We start from the raw sequence: 15,599 nt of genomic DNA on the forward strand, positions 1-15,599 counted from the left end.
CGGGTACCCGTGTCGTGGGCACCGCAGGTGTAGGCCTCTCCCGGGCATGTCTCCATAAGGCCTCCTGCCTCAGCCGCAGATGGCACGTCAGCTGGGCGATGTCATCCTCCAGCTGCTGGCGTGTCATTTCAGAAACGGGGTCGGAGCCTTCCGCCATGGCGCCGGGGAGATCCAGCATAACCTCCGCGAGCTCTCCAGGCATCCTTCCCTCTCCTTCCAAAATGGCGTTCTGGCATCCTTCTTCCTGCTTCGGCCCCTTTCCCGTCACTGGCTTTTTCTGCCCCTCCTTCCGGGGGTGGTGCCTTCTTCCCGCGCCTCCATACCAAGCCAGTATACGAATCCCTCGGGGGTGGGCCATGTCGCTGTCACAGTAATTCAGGCAGGGAAGGCCCAATACTCTTCGCGGTCTTTTCCTAGGACCTCCCATCTCTTCACGCCCTTCTTCTCTGTGCCAGCGGCCATTTCTAATGTCCATTTTACAGTCTATTAAATTGGGTCTTCTGCACATCTTCAAAAGTGTAAAGCCCAACAAATTTCAGGCACACAGAACCCGATGGCATCGGGTCTCGTCATCCTGTTCGTGATACCAAGTTGGGTCGCCCTCCCAGGGTAGCGGGTTACTCGGTACCGGGCCGGTGTCAGGGGGATGTGTCACAGCGGCGGTGACCCGGTCCGTGGCCCTGGGCTCCCAAATCAATGGTGGTTTGTAGTTAATGTAATAGTAGTTCGTGACGCCACCTGTGGTGTTCAGCAAGTGAGGTGTTAAGCCGACGGTGTGGTGCAGCAAAGATGGTTTAGCTCCCCACAGGTGGAGCTGTAATCCCAGGGTAATGTAGGTGCTATGGATGAGGGAAGGCACAGAATGGTGTGGATGCTGGTATCCAGATGTAGCGGTGCTGAAGGTGTTAGCGCACAAATGAATGGAGGACACTAGAGCTTGCAGTTTCAAAGCTTTACTCACAGTTCGTGGTACACACTGGTGCCCGCTTCCATGCCATGTCCTCCGGGGCAGAGACTCAGTCAACTTCCTGGGCAAGTCAGGGCTCTCCTCCCCAACACTCCGCCAACATGTACCTCTCCTGAACGTCTCCTCTATAGCGCCTTTAAGTGTGAAGATCTCCAAGCTCTAAGTTACGCTGGAGTTCCTCTTGACAGATGTTCCTGTATTCTCTACTCGTACGGCAGACAGCTGTAGCCTGCTTCGGGGACTCCCTTCTCCTGAGTCCCGGCTCCCTATACAGATGCTGTTGTGCCCCAAGTCTTAGATGGGAGTAGTGCATTTACAGCCAACTACTCCACCGGTGTCTGCTGCAGAACCATAAGTGTCCATACAACCTCGGGGACCGGGCCCCGGCCTTGCGCTGAGAACCTATAGGCAGGGTTCCTCTTCCAACCCACAACTCCTCTCTGTTCTCTACTCCTTCGTTCCGTACTTGTCTCTCCTTCTGAGGGATGCTTAGGTTACAGTTCTACGTCTCTCTAATTCTCTTTCCTTTCCTGTGCCAGCTGGCCCAGATCACTGGGGCAGCTGCAGCACTCCTTCTCCTTGGACCCGTCCTCAGACTCTCCTGACTGACTGTCCTTCCCTCCTCTGGCCTTCTCTCAGACTGAATCCAGACTGATCTGTAATTCTAAACCTTCCCAATCTTTTATATGGTTCTGAACTTCACCCACCTCCCAGCACATCCAGTTTTCCATGCAGGGAACCACCAGAGGTGCTATGCTACTCTCTAAGTAGAAAGCCACTTGTGGATGTGCAGAACTACCCTGTTTTATGGGATGCGAGTGTGGAAAGGAGCTCCCAACCTACCTAGATGGTGGGGCACTACACCTTAGAAGAAGGTGCAGTACCTCTGTGGCGACTGAGCCTCAGGGGTGCCACAGAAGCAAAACTGGATACCTGTACACATGTACAGTGTTAATACCTGCATAAGTGGGGACGCCCATGCAGTGTTGTGAATCTTCCAGGGGCTCTCTGTCTTGGTGTTGCTTCTCTGATATTCCAGACGGATGATGTTTAAAAGCCTCTTGTTGAATGATGATGTGAGTATACAGTATATAGTTAATCTTTATATATACTTAATCAATATATGTATTCAAGCTTTATATGTACTTAACCTTTGTATCTTAAAATATACAACAAAAGTGTTTGCAATCATACTATCCAATCATACTATTCCTTTAATTTTGTACCTTCAAATAAAATTGCGTTATATCGCAAGTAGTAGCCTTCTTTAAAGCCGTATCTGAACCTTAGTGTTAAAAACTTGGCAATACACTGCTTCCATCAGGATCTGCCTCCATCAGGATCTGTCTCCATCAAGATCTGCCTCCATCATGATCTGCACCAACAGGATCTGCTTCCATCAGGATCTGCTTCCATGAAGATCTGCCTCCATCAGGATCTGCTTCCATCAAGATCTGCCTCCATCAGGATCTTCTTCTACCAAGATCTGCTTCCATCAAGATCTGCCTCCATCAGGATCTGCTGCTATCAAGATCTGCTTCCATCAAGATCTGCCTCCATCAGGATTTGCCTCCATCAGGATCTGCTTCTATCAAGATCTGCTTCTATCAAGATCTGCTTCCATGAGGATTTTCCTCCATCAGGATCTGTCTCCATCAAGATCTGCCTTCATCAGGATTGCCTCCATCAGGATCTGCTTCTATCAAGATCTGCTTCCATGAGGATTTGCCTCCATCAGGATCTGCCTCCATCAGGATTTGCCTCCATCAGGATTTGCCTCCATCAGGATTTGCCTCCATCAGGATCTGCCTCCATCAGGATCTGTGTCAATCAGGTCTGCCTCCATCAGGATCTGCTTCTATGAAGATCTGCTTTCTATCAAGATCTGCTTCCATGAGGATCTGCTTCCATGAGGCCTTGCCTCCATCAGGATCTGCTTCCATCAAGATCTGCCTCCTTCATGATCTGCTTCCATCAAGATCTGCCTCCTTCATGATCTGCTTCCATCAAGATCTGCCTCCATCAAGATCTGCCTCCATCAAGATCTGCCTTCCTCAGGATCTGCCTCCATGACGATCTGCCTCCATGAGGATCTGCCTCCTTTAGGATCTGCTTCCATCAAGATCTGCTTCCGTGATGTGACATGCACTATTTCTAAACCAGTCTTTTTCAAAACCTTTTCAGGAAAAAAAAGATTCTTAAAGAACTCGGTATGAGTATGTTCACACTGACTTTTTTTTTACAAAGATTTTGAAGCTGATCCGCTTCAAAATCCACATCAAAAACTGGATTAAAAACTCTTTGATGTGGATTTTGGAGATTTCCTTCAAACTCTTTGTCAAAAATTGTGGACAGAGCCTATATGAAAACGAAAGTGGATTTTCCATAGAAATGAACATAAAGAGTTTTACAAGCATTCTGAATTGTGTTTTGAGGAGGATTTTGGAGCAGATCAGCTCAAAAAAATCTCTTTGTGAACATTACCGAAGATTCTAGATGAAAACCTGCTGCAGTTCCCAAGAGACTAGTCACCAAAATCTAGACATCTGGCTCGAAGGGATGAATAGTTATTCATTCTTTCATTGTAAATAGGTGAAGGAGCCAAATGAAATATGTTGTGATTTATAGAGGATCGGTCACTCGCCAGAAATGTGTATTTGTTACCTGGTGTAAAAGCCGCTGTTCTCCTGAAATTGGCGCTGTATTTCCTTTGTTCCTGCTCCTCTCTGTTCTTGAGATATGGCCCCCTCTTCCCTGTATATAAGCCTAGTCTTAGTGCCAAGTGGGTGTGGTCCTGAACTCTTCTTTGTAGGCATCTTCTCTAGGACCACACCTCTATGGCTAACAAGACTAGATGTACGGTATGTACAAGGTAGAGATGGAATGGAAAAGAGCAGGAAAAAAAGAAAAACAACAATGGATTCAGGAGAACAGCGACATTTACACCAGGTAGAAGCAACAAACATTTTTATGGCAAGAGGCAGCTCTACTTTAAGACTATTATGCAAGTGTGAAAATGTCCAAAACAGCAGAGGTGTGAATATTTTATAATGGTGCCAAAATAAATAAAACATAGACAGAATGTACCACATGGCAGGTATGGTGACTGATTAATAGGTTTGGGGACGTGGACTGATTTACAAAGAAGCAGAATGCCTATTTGCAGCTGTGCAAGCCTGGTGGCCCAACATCAAGATGTCTTCATCCTAACTTTAAGGTTGTCTAGTAGATATCAATCACTGGAGAAAACGTTGGCTTTGTGGCCCCCAAAGGCTGCAATATAACCCTGACTACATGGACTATGTAAACTTTTTCACCTAAATGACATTGTCATTCATCCGTCCTCCAAACCCTACACGTGTCACTTATCTAGCATCAGAACCAACAAGGATTACTCATCCAGCCTCGATACCAAAATGAGTCACTCATCCATCTGCACAACATACAAGTTTCCCTCATCCGTCCTCAGAACCTACAAGTGTCACTTATTCAACCTACAGAACCTACAAGTGTTACTCATCCATCTTTCAGAACCAACAAGTATCACTCATCCATTCTCCAGAACCTACAACTGTCACTCATCCATCCTCCAGAATCAACAAGTATCACTCATCCATCCTTGGGAACCTACACATATCACTCATCAGTCTCCGGAACCTACAAGTGTCAGGTGTAATGTTAAGTAAGATATGATTTTGCGGAACATTCCAGAATCTCACATTGCTACACTACTGATGAGACCACCCTGTCATGTAGCTGTGACCCCCCTCTTCCCCCACAACACACACACCAGTGTCTCCCTGCTTGGAGCTCTGTGAAATCTGAGATCACAATGATTCTCTCATCCCTTCGCCCTGCAAGGAATGTTAATTAAGCTGAGTGGAAAGTATGTCTTTGTCCTGGGCATGAGGCTGGATACAGGTATGGGGAATATTAAAAGAGCTCTAGTGTGCACCTCGCTCGCGGCAGAGTTGTAAAAATCACATCTCTGCATAGGGCACAAAACCGACGTTCTGACTCATAATTTTCACGGTTCTAGTACCCCCAGAAACTGAGAAATGGATTACTCCTAAACGGTGTAACGTAACTACTGCATGTTTGGTTTTTAATTATTGTATTCGACAAAATAAAAAGAATGATACCATGTATTTGTTTATACAAGGTACCCTCGGCGAGTTATAGTCATTAGAAGTTTTGTAGTTAGATTGGAACTTCAAGAGTAGGGGGGCTGACCCTCTCCAGACTGCTCCTTTCGTGATGTCACACAGCAGAGGCTATAAGGCATTCCCTTGAAAAAAACAGTCAGTCGAGCTGCAGAGTCTGTGCTGACAAGAACCCCAGATGAGTGGTGACTTGTGGTTCCACCTTCTTTCCCCACATGGCTTGCCTAAAGACCATTAATCAACTGTAAGTGTTGATCCTTATGTTCATCCCATTTGTTTTATATTTGCATTGTACATACCAACTGTCTCAACTTTGTAACAACTTTTATCTGTGTAATCACTGCCCACCTTTTTTGGGAATAAATTCTAAAACTTATTAGTCTGCCTCCATGCTCTAAGAAATGAACTTTTGCGCCTTTAAGATAATTGCTACTAATTTGGGGGTTTGTTACGGACCCTCTTAATTAACTCAATGATTAAGTGAATTGTAGGTGGTGGCAGCGAAGTGTGATCTGGGTTCCGGGTACAGCTGGCTGTGACGGAAAGGGACTTTATAAGCTAATTGGGTGGCTGCGGCCAGAGCATTTATAATTCCCTTACTGAAGCGTGCCGGGTGGCCAGACCTCATTGAAGCAACCGGCCGGTGACCAATTATCCCAGGTGTAGTTCCCTGACTGACCTGAGGGTAAGGGGGGTGCCAGAGAGATGTGAGTTCCAAAATGGAACTGAGAAAGTGGGATATACATAAATCTCCGCAGTTCGTGGAAGATTGTTAGCAGTGATGGGGCATCCAAAATAACACCCCTGCGATAAATTGTTAGGGCAAGACTAGCTTGCTGTTTTTTTTATCACATGGTGCCAGTGGTGGGATAACTAAGATAAGCCGCCTGTGATAGCTGTGTGTCGGCAGTGCGTCGCATCCCTCCGTCCGCTGACATACCGGTGTCATCGGCGGGACTGTGACATCAGGCATCTTGTCTGAGAGCCTACAAGTGTCACTCATGTATCCTTAGAACCTAAAGAGTCACTCATCCATCCTCAGAATCTACAAGTATCACTAATATATCCTCAGAACTAACAAGTGTCATTCATTCGTCCTCAGAACTTGTCACTCATGCATCCTCCGGAGCTACAAAAGTCACTGATCCATACAAGTGTCTCTCATCCATCCTCTAGAACGTACAAGTATCACTCATTCAATCTCCAGAACCTACAAGTGTCATTGTAGCTATCTTTCAGAACCAAAAAGTATCATTCATCTATTCTCCAGAACAAACAAGTATCACTGATCCATGGATCTACCTGTGGCCTAACATTTTTGTATCACAGCACCATGGACATGAGGTTACTTGTAATAAAAAGTAACTTCAAATCTCAGAGAGACAGAAGAGTCTGGGAGAATAAACTTATGACAACCTTTGACACTCTCAGTGCAGGAATGAATGTGTCGCATGGATTTATGTCTTTTTACATCAATTAAGGAATTTGCTCCTCTGACCTTGTGGGGGCATCAAACAACACAGAACCAGACCCCAATCAGAGGGCAATAAAACCTTCACACTCCTTATCTATGAACTGTTCCAATATTTATGGCAAAAACGGTTTATCATTCTCCCATAATTGTAGTTCTTCTTCACATCACTTGTCTTATCTATTGCATTAGTTATGTGCTGTGTTGTGTATAAATTTTTGATTCTTCAGATTTTGTATTAGTCAATGCCTGATGAAGAAACCTGAGTAGTCTCGAAAGCTTGCAATGTGTTACCATTTTTTCAGCTAGCCATTGAAAGGTATCAACCACTGAGGACTCTCAATTCTAAATATTTTTCTATCTTCTGGCTAACATGGTACAAAGATATATATTTTTCCTGTATCATCCATCCTTCAGAACCTACTTTTGTCACTCATCTGTTCTCTGAACCCACAGGTGTCATGTATCCATTATACAGAACCTGCAAATATCATTCATCCATCCTCAGAACCAATAAGTGTCACTCATCCATCCTCCAGAATCAACAGTATCACTCATTCATAATTGGGAACCTGCACATATCACTCATCCGTATTTGGAACCTACAAGTGTCAGGCATCCAGCCTAAGTACCTACAAGTGTCACTTATGTATTCTGCAGAACCAAAAAGTATCACTCATGTATCCTCAGAACCTAAAGAGTCACTCATTCATCCTCAGAATCTACAAGTATCACTGATACAGCCTCAGAACTAACAACTTTAGTCACTCATCTGTACTCCTAACCCACAGGTGTCATGTATCCATCATACAGAACCAAGAAGTATCACACATCCATCCTCCAGAACCTAAAAGTGTCATTCATCCATTCTCGGAGCCAATAAGTGTCGCTCATCCATCCTCCAGAATCAACATGTATCACTCATCCATCCTCAGTAACCTACACATATCACTCATCCATCTTCAGAGCTTACAAGTGTCACACATCCAGCCTCACAACCTACAAGTGTCACTCATTGAGCCTCAGAACCTACAAGTATCACTCATTCATCCTCCAGAACCTCCAAGTGTCACTCATCCACCCTGCAGAACCAACAAGTGTCCCTCATGTATCCTCTGAACCTACAAAAGTCACTCATCCAACCACCAGAACCTACAAGTATAACTCGTCCGTCCTCTAGAAACTACACGTTTCACTAATCCATCCTCTAGAACAATCAAGTGTCACTAATCCATCCTTTACAACCAAAATCCATCCTCCAGAACCTGCAAGTATCACTCATCCATCCTCCAGAACCTACAAGTGTCACTCATGTATCCTTAGTATCTACAAGTGTCACTCATCCATCCTCTAGAACCTACAAGTGTCATTCATGTATCCTCAGACCCTACAAGAGTCACTCATCCAACCTCCAGAATCTACGTGTATCACTCATCCATCGTGAGACCTAACAAGTGTTACTCTGCCGTCTTAAGAACCTACAAGTGACACGCATGCATCTTCAGGACCTACAAGAATAACTCAACCATCCTCTAGAAACAATTTTCATTCAACCATCCTCCAGAACCAAAAAAGTTATATGGCTGATGAAGGAGCCCTATTGACTCTGAAACGCATTGCATGAATAAAGAAACTTTTTTTTCTATACATTTGGATTTTCCCATCTTTGGCAGCACTCTTGAGACCACAATTTTGTTTTTTTCCCTAGCTTACTGGTCCCTGTTGGTGTCTTCAGGAATCTGTGGTGGCAGTTGCAGCCATGGGAGGTTAATCCTTACACTTAAACCAGTGTTGTGCCTCGCACAACTGCCTTAGGTGAGTAAACAGCATTCACCTACCTTTCATTACTGCTGGGGTATTGCACTTAGGAGTGATGTCCTTTTTCTTTGAGAACCTACAAGTATCGCTCATCCACCCTCCTGAATCTACAAATGTCATTCATCCAACCTCTAGAACCTACAAGTATAACTCATCTGTCCTCAAAACTAACAAGTGTCCCTCGCCCATCCTCAGAGCTTACAAGTGTCACTCATGTATCCTCCGAAGCTAATAATGTCACTGATCCATACAAGTGTGACTCATTCATCCTCAAGAACCTACAAGTGTCACCTATCCAAACTCCAGAACCTCCACGTATCACTCATCCATTTCCAGAATTTACAAGTATAACTCATGCATTATCCAGATCCAACAAGTTTCACTAATCCATCCACCAGAACCTATAAGTGTCACCCATCCACCCTCAGAACCAACAAGTGTCATTCATCTATGCTCAGAACATACAAGTATCCCTCATCCATCCTCAGAACCAACAAGTATCACTCATGTATCATCAGAACCTGTTAGGGACGGCGGAACGCACCAAATATAAATAATAGGAGGTGCGTTCGCCGCCCGGGGTCCACCGTGCGGTAGGTGACTAGACCGATGCTGGACAAAGGCAGATGCACCAGAAGGTGCCGTAGTGCGCACGGGTTAACGTCACACGAACGCTAGGAGCGGCTCTGTTCAGACACAGAGTCGCTTGGCAGAAATATATGCAAAGGCGCTGGCCCTGTTAACGTCACAGGAGCCGGCGTGTGGCGTCGCAGCCGTGAACACCAATAGCTGCTGGTAATGCAGCGCAGCGGCAACTAAAGCCGCAAGCGTCGGCGCCGAGAACGGGCACCGATGGACGGTAGTGTAGGCGTGGATCGCACTGTGGCGTGTAGCTTGCCACAACCTGAAGCTGACTAACCCAACACTCAGTCACCAATCGTATTATCCAAGGGAAGGGGTTTCATAATAAGTCAGTCACCAGTCCATGCATCCATCACCATACACACACAGCATAATATGCTACACTAGCGCATGGCCGAGCCGCCATGCGGGCTTTTTATAGCCATGCACTTCCGGGACCTTCCAGTGGAAAGGACCAATCAGATCCGATGCAGGACCTGAGCATGTGACCCCTGCTCTCCAGTGAGAGGTCACGTTGCGGGCATGCCCAGTAGCACGGCATGAGGACTTAGCCTCTGGAGTGGTTCCCTGCAGAACAGGATGAGCTACCATTGCTGCACCAGAGGTGGCAGCAACATCCAGGCTGTCAGAGCAAGTCTGAGTAGCACGCCTGGCTCGCCGTGATTGCTGAGCAGTACCCGGAGCGGTCGGAGGAAAATGGGAGACCGCTGGATATCTGGCTCTGGATTCCCGCTGTGCAGTGTCAGGAATCCGACGCCTAACATTACCCCCCCTCCCAAGGCCCCCTCCCCACTGCGCTCAAAAGCCGCGATCAGGAGCGGTGCGTGGATATTCTCCACCGGCTCCCAGGTTCGAGCCTCGGGCCCGTGACCCTTCCAATCCACTAAATAAAATTTTTTGCCACGGACAAACTTGCGCCCTACGATGGCATTAACCTCAAACTCGTCAGACGATAAGTCTGACGACCGGGCCGATGACTCAGAAAACTGGGCCATGTGAACTGGTTTGAGGAGGGACACATGAAACACGTCCGAAATGGCTAAATGTGGAGGAAGAGCCAGGCGGTAGACCACCGAGCTAATTCGCTCAAGGACCTTGAAAGGTCCAATATATCGCAACGCGAACTTAGGGGACTCGACCCGTAGTTTGATGTTTCGGGTGGAGAGCCACACCATGTCGCCAGGGGAGAAGCTTGGAGCGGGTCGCCGATGCGTGTCAGCGGACGCCCTCATCCTCTCCTTAGAGGCACGGATAGTATCCTGAGTGCGGTCCCAAATGTCCCGGGCCTCCACTGCCCAGTCTGCCACCCTGGAGTCAGTGGAGGACACTGGCATCGGGACAGGGACGCGTGGATGTTGGCCGTAGTTTAAGAGGAAGGGCGTCTGTCCAGTGGAATCAGCCACCGCATTGTTTAGGGCAAATTCAGCCCAAGGTAGCAAGGATGCCCAATCATCCTGCCTGGCAGAGACAAAATGCCGTAGATAGGTGACCGAGGTCTGATTGGCTCCCTCGACCAAGCCATTCGTCTCAGGATGGTAGGCGGAGGACAGATTTAGCTCGATGCCGAGTAGGTTGCAGAGCTCCCTCCAAAACTGAGACGCAAACTGGGGACCTCGGTCACTCACGATTTTGTCCGGCATGCCATGCAAACGGAATACGTGCTTAATAAACAAAGTGGCCAGACCTCGAGCGGAAGGCAGGCGTGCGAGTGGCACCAGGTGCACCATTTTGGAAAAATGGTCGGTGACCACCCAGATGACCATACTGCCACCAGACTTGGGCAGGCCAACTATGAAATCCATGCCGACCATCTCCCACGGTCTATCCGCCACTGGCAGGGGATACAACAGCCCCGCCGGCCTCTGTCTAGAGGGTCTGTTTCGAGCACACGAGACGCATACTTGCACGTATTCCTTGACATCTCGAGCCATATGTGGCCACCAATATGACCTTGCCAGGAGTTCGGTGGTCCGTTTATTGCCAAAATGACCACCCACCCTGGAGGCATGTGCCCAGGCGAGGACCTCCGGCCGTAGCTGAGGAGGCACCAAGGTCTTGCCTGGTGGCACTGACTCGAGAGCGACTGGAGCCACGGTCGTAAAACTCTCTGGTGGGAGAAATAACCGAGGCTCAGCCTCTCCTTCTTCCGCCGAGACCACCGAGCGTGAGAGAGCATCCGCACGGACGTTCTCTCCAAAAAGGTAGTGCAGGGTGAAGCGGAAGCGGGAAAAGAAGAGCGACCACCTAGCCTGACGGGAGTTCAGGCGCTGGGCAGTCTGTAAATAGACCAGATTTTTATGGTCCGTATATACCTGGAAGGGAAACCGAGCCCCCTCCAGGAGATGTCTCCATTCTGAAAAGGCCAACTTCATGGCTAGCAGCTCCCTGTCACAGATGGAGTAATTCTTCTCTGCCGGTGAGAAGGTCTTTGAGAAGAAGAAGCAGGGACGCTTCCGACCTTGAGCGCCCTTTTGTAAAAGAACTGCTCCTGCACCGACAGAAGAGGCATCTACCTCTAGTATAAATGGCTTGTTCACATCGGGACGATGTAGGATGGGAGCGCCAGCAAAATGAGACTTTATAGCCGAGAAGGCCTTGGAGACCTGTTCAGACCAAGCGTTGGGGTTAGCTCCTTTTTTGGTGAGAGCAACCAAAGGAGCTACCAGGGTGGAAAAGTGTGGTATAAGCTGGCGGTAATAGTTCACGAACCCCAGAAAGCGCTGCACCGCTTTGAGTGAATGAGGTTCTTGCCAGTCCATTACCGCTTGCAGTTTGGCAGGATCCATGGCCAGCCCCTGGGCCGAGATGATATAGCCCAGGAACGGCAAGGACTCCTGCTCAAACTGACACTTCTCCAGCTTGGCAAAGAGGGAATTCGCCCGCAGACGGTCGAAGACCCTGCAGACGTCCCTCCGGTTGGTAGTCAAATCTGGCGAAAAGATGAGTATATCATCCAGATATACCACCACCGAGGTAGAAAGCATGTCGCGGAAGACGTCGTTGACAAAATCCTGGAAGACAGCTGGCGCATTACAAAGGCCAAAAGGCATAACCAGATATTCGTAATGGCCATCCCTGGTATTAAAAGTTGTCTTCCATTCGTCTCCTTCGCGAATGCGGATCAGGTTGTATGCCCCTCGCAGATCCAACTTAGTAAAGATCCGGGCCCCTCGCAACCTGTCAAACAACTCAGAGATCAACGGTAGAGGGTATTTGTTTTTAACCGTGATCGCATTGAGACCTCTGTAGTCAATGCAGGGGCGTAACTCTCCGCTCTTCTTCTGAACGAGGAAGAACCCTGCACCAGCCGGTGACACCGACTTTCTGATAAAGCCTCTAGCCAGGTTCTCCCGGATGTATTGTGACATAGCTTCTGTCTCAGGGAGAGATAGAGGATACACACAGCCTCTAGGAGGTTCTGTGCCTGGCATGAGGTCTATCAGGCAGTCGTAAGGACGGTGCGGCGGGAGCGTCTCTGCAGATTTTTTGGAGAAGACGTCCGCGTATTGGCGCTAGTGTAATGTTAGGGAAGGCGGAACGCCCCAAATATAAATAATAGGAGGTGCGTTCGCCGCCCGGGGTCCACCGTGCGGTAGGTGACTAGACCGCTGCTGGACAAAGGCAGATGCACCAGAAGGTGCCGTAGTGCGCACGGGTTAACGTCACCCGAACGCTAGGAGCGGCTCTGTTCAGACACAGAGTCGCTTGGCAGAAATATAGGCAAAGGCGCTGGCCCTGTTAACGTCACAGGAGCCGGCGTGTGGCGTCGCAGCCGCGAACACCAATAGCTGCTGGTAATGCAGCGCAGCGGCAACTAAAGCCGCAAGCGTCTGCGCCGAGAACCGGGCACCGACGGACGCCAGTGTAGGCGTGGATCGCACTGTGGCGTGTAGCTTGCCACAACCTGAAGCTGACTAACCCAACACTCAGTCACCAATCGTATTATCCAAGGGAAGGGGTTTCATAATAAGTCAGTCACCAGTCCATGCATCCATCACCATACATACACAGCATAATATGCTACACTAGCGCATGGCTGAGCTGCCATGCGGGCTTTTTATAGCCATGCGCTTCCGGGACCTTCCAGTACCCTGGAAAGGACCAATCAGATCCGATGCAGGACCTGAGCATGTGACCCCTGCTCTCCAGTGAGAGGTCACGTTGCGGGCATGCCCAGTAGCACGGTATGAGGAGTAAGCCTCTGGAGCGGTTACCTGCAGAACAGGATGCGCTACCATTGCTGCACCAGAGGTGGCAGCAACATCCAGGTTGTCAGAGCAAGTCTGAGTAGCACGCCTGGCTCGCCGTGATTGCTGAGCAGCACCCGGAGCGGTCGGAGGAAAATGGGAGACCGCTGGATGTCTGGCTCTGGATTCCCGCTGTGCAGTGTCAGGAATCTGATGCCTAACGGAACCTACAAGTGCCACTCACCCAACCTCCAGAGCTTCCATGTGTCATTCATCCATCCTCAGAACCTACAAATGTCACTAATCCATCCTCCATAACCAACAAGTATCCCTCATTCATCTTCCAGAGCCAACAAGTGTCCATCATCCATCCTCCAGAACCTACACATATCACTCATGTATCCTTAGAACCTACAAGTGTCACTCATCTATCTTCCAGAACCTACAAGTATCACATATCCAACCTACATGTATCACTCATCCATCCTGAGAACAAGTGTTAGGCTGGGGTCAGACTTGCAAGAGTCTCGCACGCCAATATCTGCCACTGCCGCCAGCACTTGGATTGGAGCATTCAGCTGCATATATTTCAATGCAGCCGCACGCTCCACTCCCAAGTGCTGGGTATTAAGATGCGAGACTCGTCTGAGTTTCTTGCATGTGTAATCCCGGCCTCACTCTTCCATCCTATAAGTGTCACTCATGTATCTCCAGGACCTACAAATATCACTCATCCATGTTTCAGAACCTACAAGTGTTACTCTTCCATCCTCTGAACCTACAAGTGTCACTCACCAATCCTCCAGAACTTACAAGTGTCACTCATGTGTAAGAAGAACCAGACCAGGCGTACCTTTTCCGTGATGGATTCAGAACTGTCGGGGCCGTCACCTTTGTTGCACGGGGGAAAGCTAAAGGCCCCGGACCGGCTATTGCACTCAGTGATAGGGGGCACGGCTAAGCTTAAAAAGCCGCGGCGTGCTGGAAACGAGGCAGTCTTGGTGAGAACGCACAGCGCGCAGGTGGACAGTGTGAGTGCTCCGACCTCGGAGCATCGCGTCAGAGCAGGCCCAAGCCTGATGGGTCACAGTGCCACGACCAGAGACTGTCGACAGACACTTGTCCTGTGTCTGCCGACACCACTGCTACTGCTGACGCCGCTAATACCACTGACCGTGAGTCACAAGACCAGTGGGCGGAACATAGACACGCGCCCGTACCTTCAGGAAAGCCAGGTGACCCATTTTGAACTGTGTTCTGATAAGTCCGCATACAGTCGCTGCACAGTGATAACCTCTGCCCAGGATAGAGACGTTATCCTCTCCATCCCTTTATCTTCCGGACCCAGGACCCTCGCCAGGACCACGAGGAATCACCGCCGTCACCAGGATCCAGGACGCCATCTTCTCCAGGACTACGCCAGACCCCATACGCGCCACGGCCTTGGCGCCAACATTTACACCCAAGACCCAACTACTGAAGGCACTGGTTTGATAAATTTATTACCTCTGAACTCCTTGCCTTATTTACCTAAACCTGTTTTTCTTAGTTATAATACCCCTGCTGAAGTAAGGCCTTTCCCCACTTCTCCCTGCGTGGAGTATCCACTGTATTATTAAACCCCCTTTAACCCTTGCTCTGCCTCTGGTCCGTTACTGCATCCCACTTTCCTGCTGTAGCTCACTCATGTATCTTCAGGACCTACAAATATCACTCATCCATCCTCCAGAACTTACAAGTATCACTCATGTATCTTCAGGACCTACACATATCACTCATCCATCCTCCAGAACCTACAAGTATCACTCATCCATCGTCCAGAACTTACAAGTATCACTCATGTATCTTCAGGACCTACACATATCACTCATGTATCTTCAGGACCTACACATATCACTCATCCATCCTCCAGAACCTACATGTGTCACTCATCCATTCTGAGAACAAGTGTTACTCTTAAGTCCTCAGAACCTACAAGTGTCACTCATGTTTCTTCACGATCAACAAGTGTCACTCAACCATCCTCCAAAACCTACAAGTGTCTCTTTTCTTGCACATTTCTGGTGGCATCATTCCTAGATAAGGCTATTGAAAAAACTGCAGCTATTGATTGGCCGAATTCTGACTGATCATCATATGAGTGTTTTTAGCAGAAGGTGGACGTCAGAACAATGTGCACAGGGATATAACCTGCGGTGCAGAATCTAGCACTGAGGAAACATGATGGTGGGCACCATGGTACTGGGTGGCCAATGATGTGCACAGCAGCCTATGTCCATGGCAGGTACAGATATGAGAAGTCTATAGCCATGATATACAAGGTCTAACCAAACCACCAGCACTTGGTTTTG

General features: G+C 48.4%; 2 protein-coding genes across 2 annotated transcripts in view; one reads left to right on the forward strand and one right to left on the reverse strand.

The window, feature by feature from the left end:
- The window catches only part of LOC141051493 (protein sel-1 homolog 3-like), a 168,893-nt gene extending 154,018 nt beyond the window's left edge, over nt 1-14,875 (forward strand). The window contains exons 21-22 of the mRNA XM_073548420.1: nt 8,310-8,416; nt 14,597-14,875. Of these exons, the coding sequence (XP_073404521.1) occupies nt 8,310-8,372 (63 nt within the window). The 3' untranslated portion in view covers nt 8,373-8,416; nt 14,597-14,875. The remainder of the gene's footprint in view (nt 1-8,309; nt 8,417-14,596) is intronic.
- The window catches only part of LOC141051495 (erythroblast NAD(P)(+)--arginine ADP-ribosyltransferase-like), a 41,127-nt gene that overhangs the window by 25,380 nt on the left and 148 nt on the right, over nt 1-15,599 (reverse strand). The gene's annotated exons all lie outside the window — the stretch shown is intronic.

This window comes from Dendrobates tinctorius, unplaced genomic scaffold, assembly GCF_039654945.1.
Source record: "Dendrobates tinctorius isolate UK_male_01 unplaced genomic scaffold, ASM3965494v1 ptg000157l, whole genome shotgun sequence".
NCBI classification, from domain to species: domain Eukaryota; kingdom Metazoa; phylum Chordata; class Amphibia; order Anura; family Dendrobatidae; genus Dendrobates; species Dendrobates tinctorius.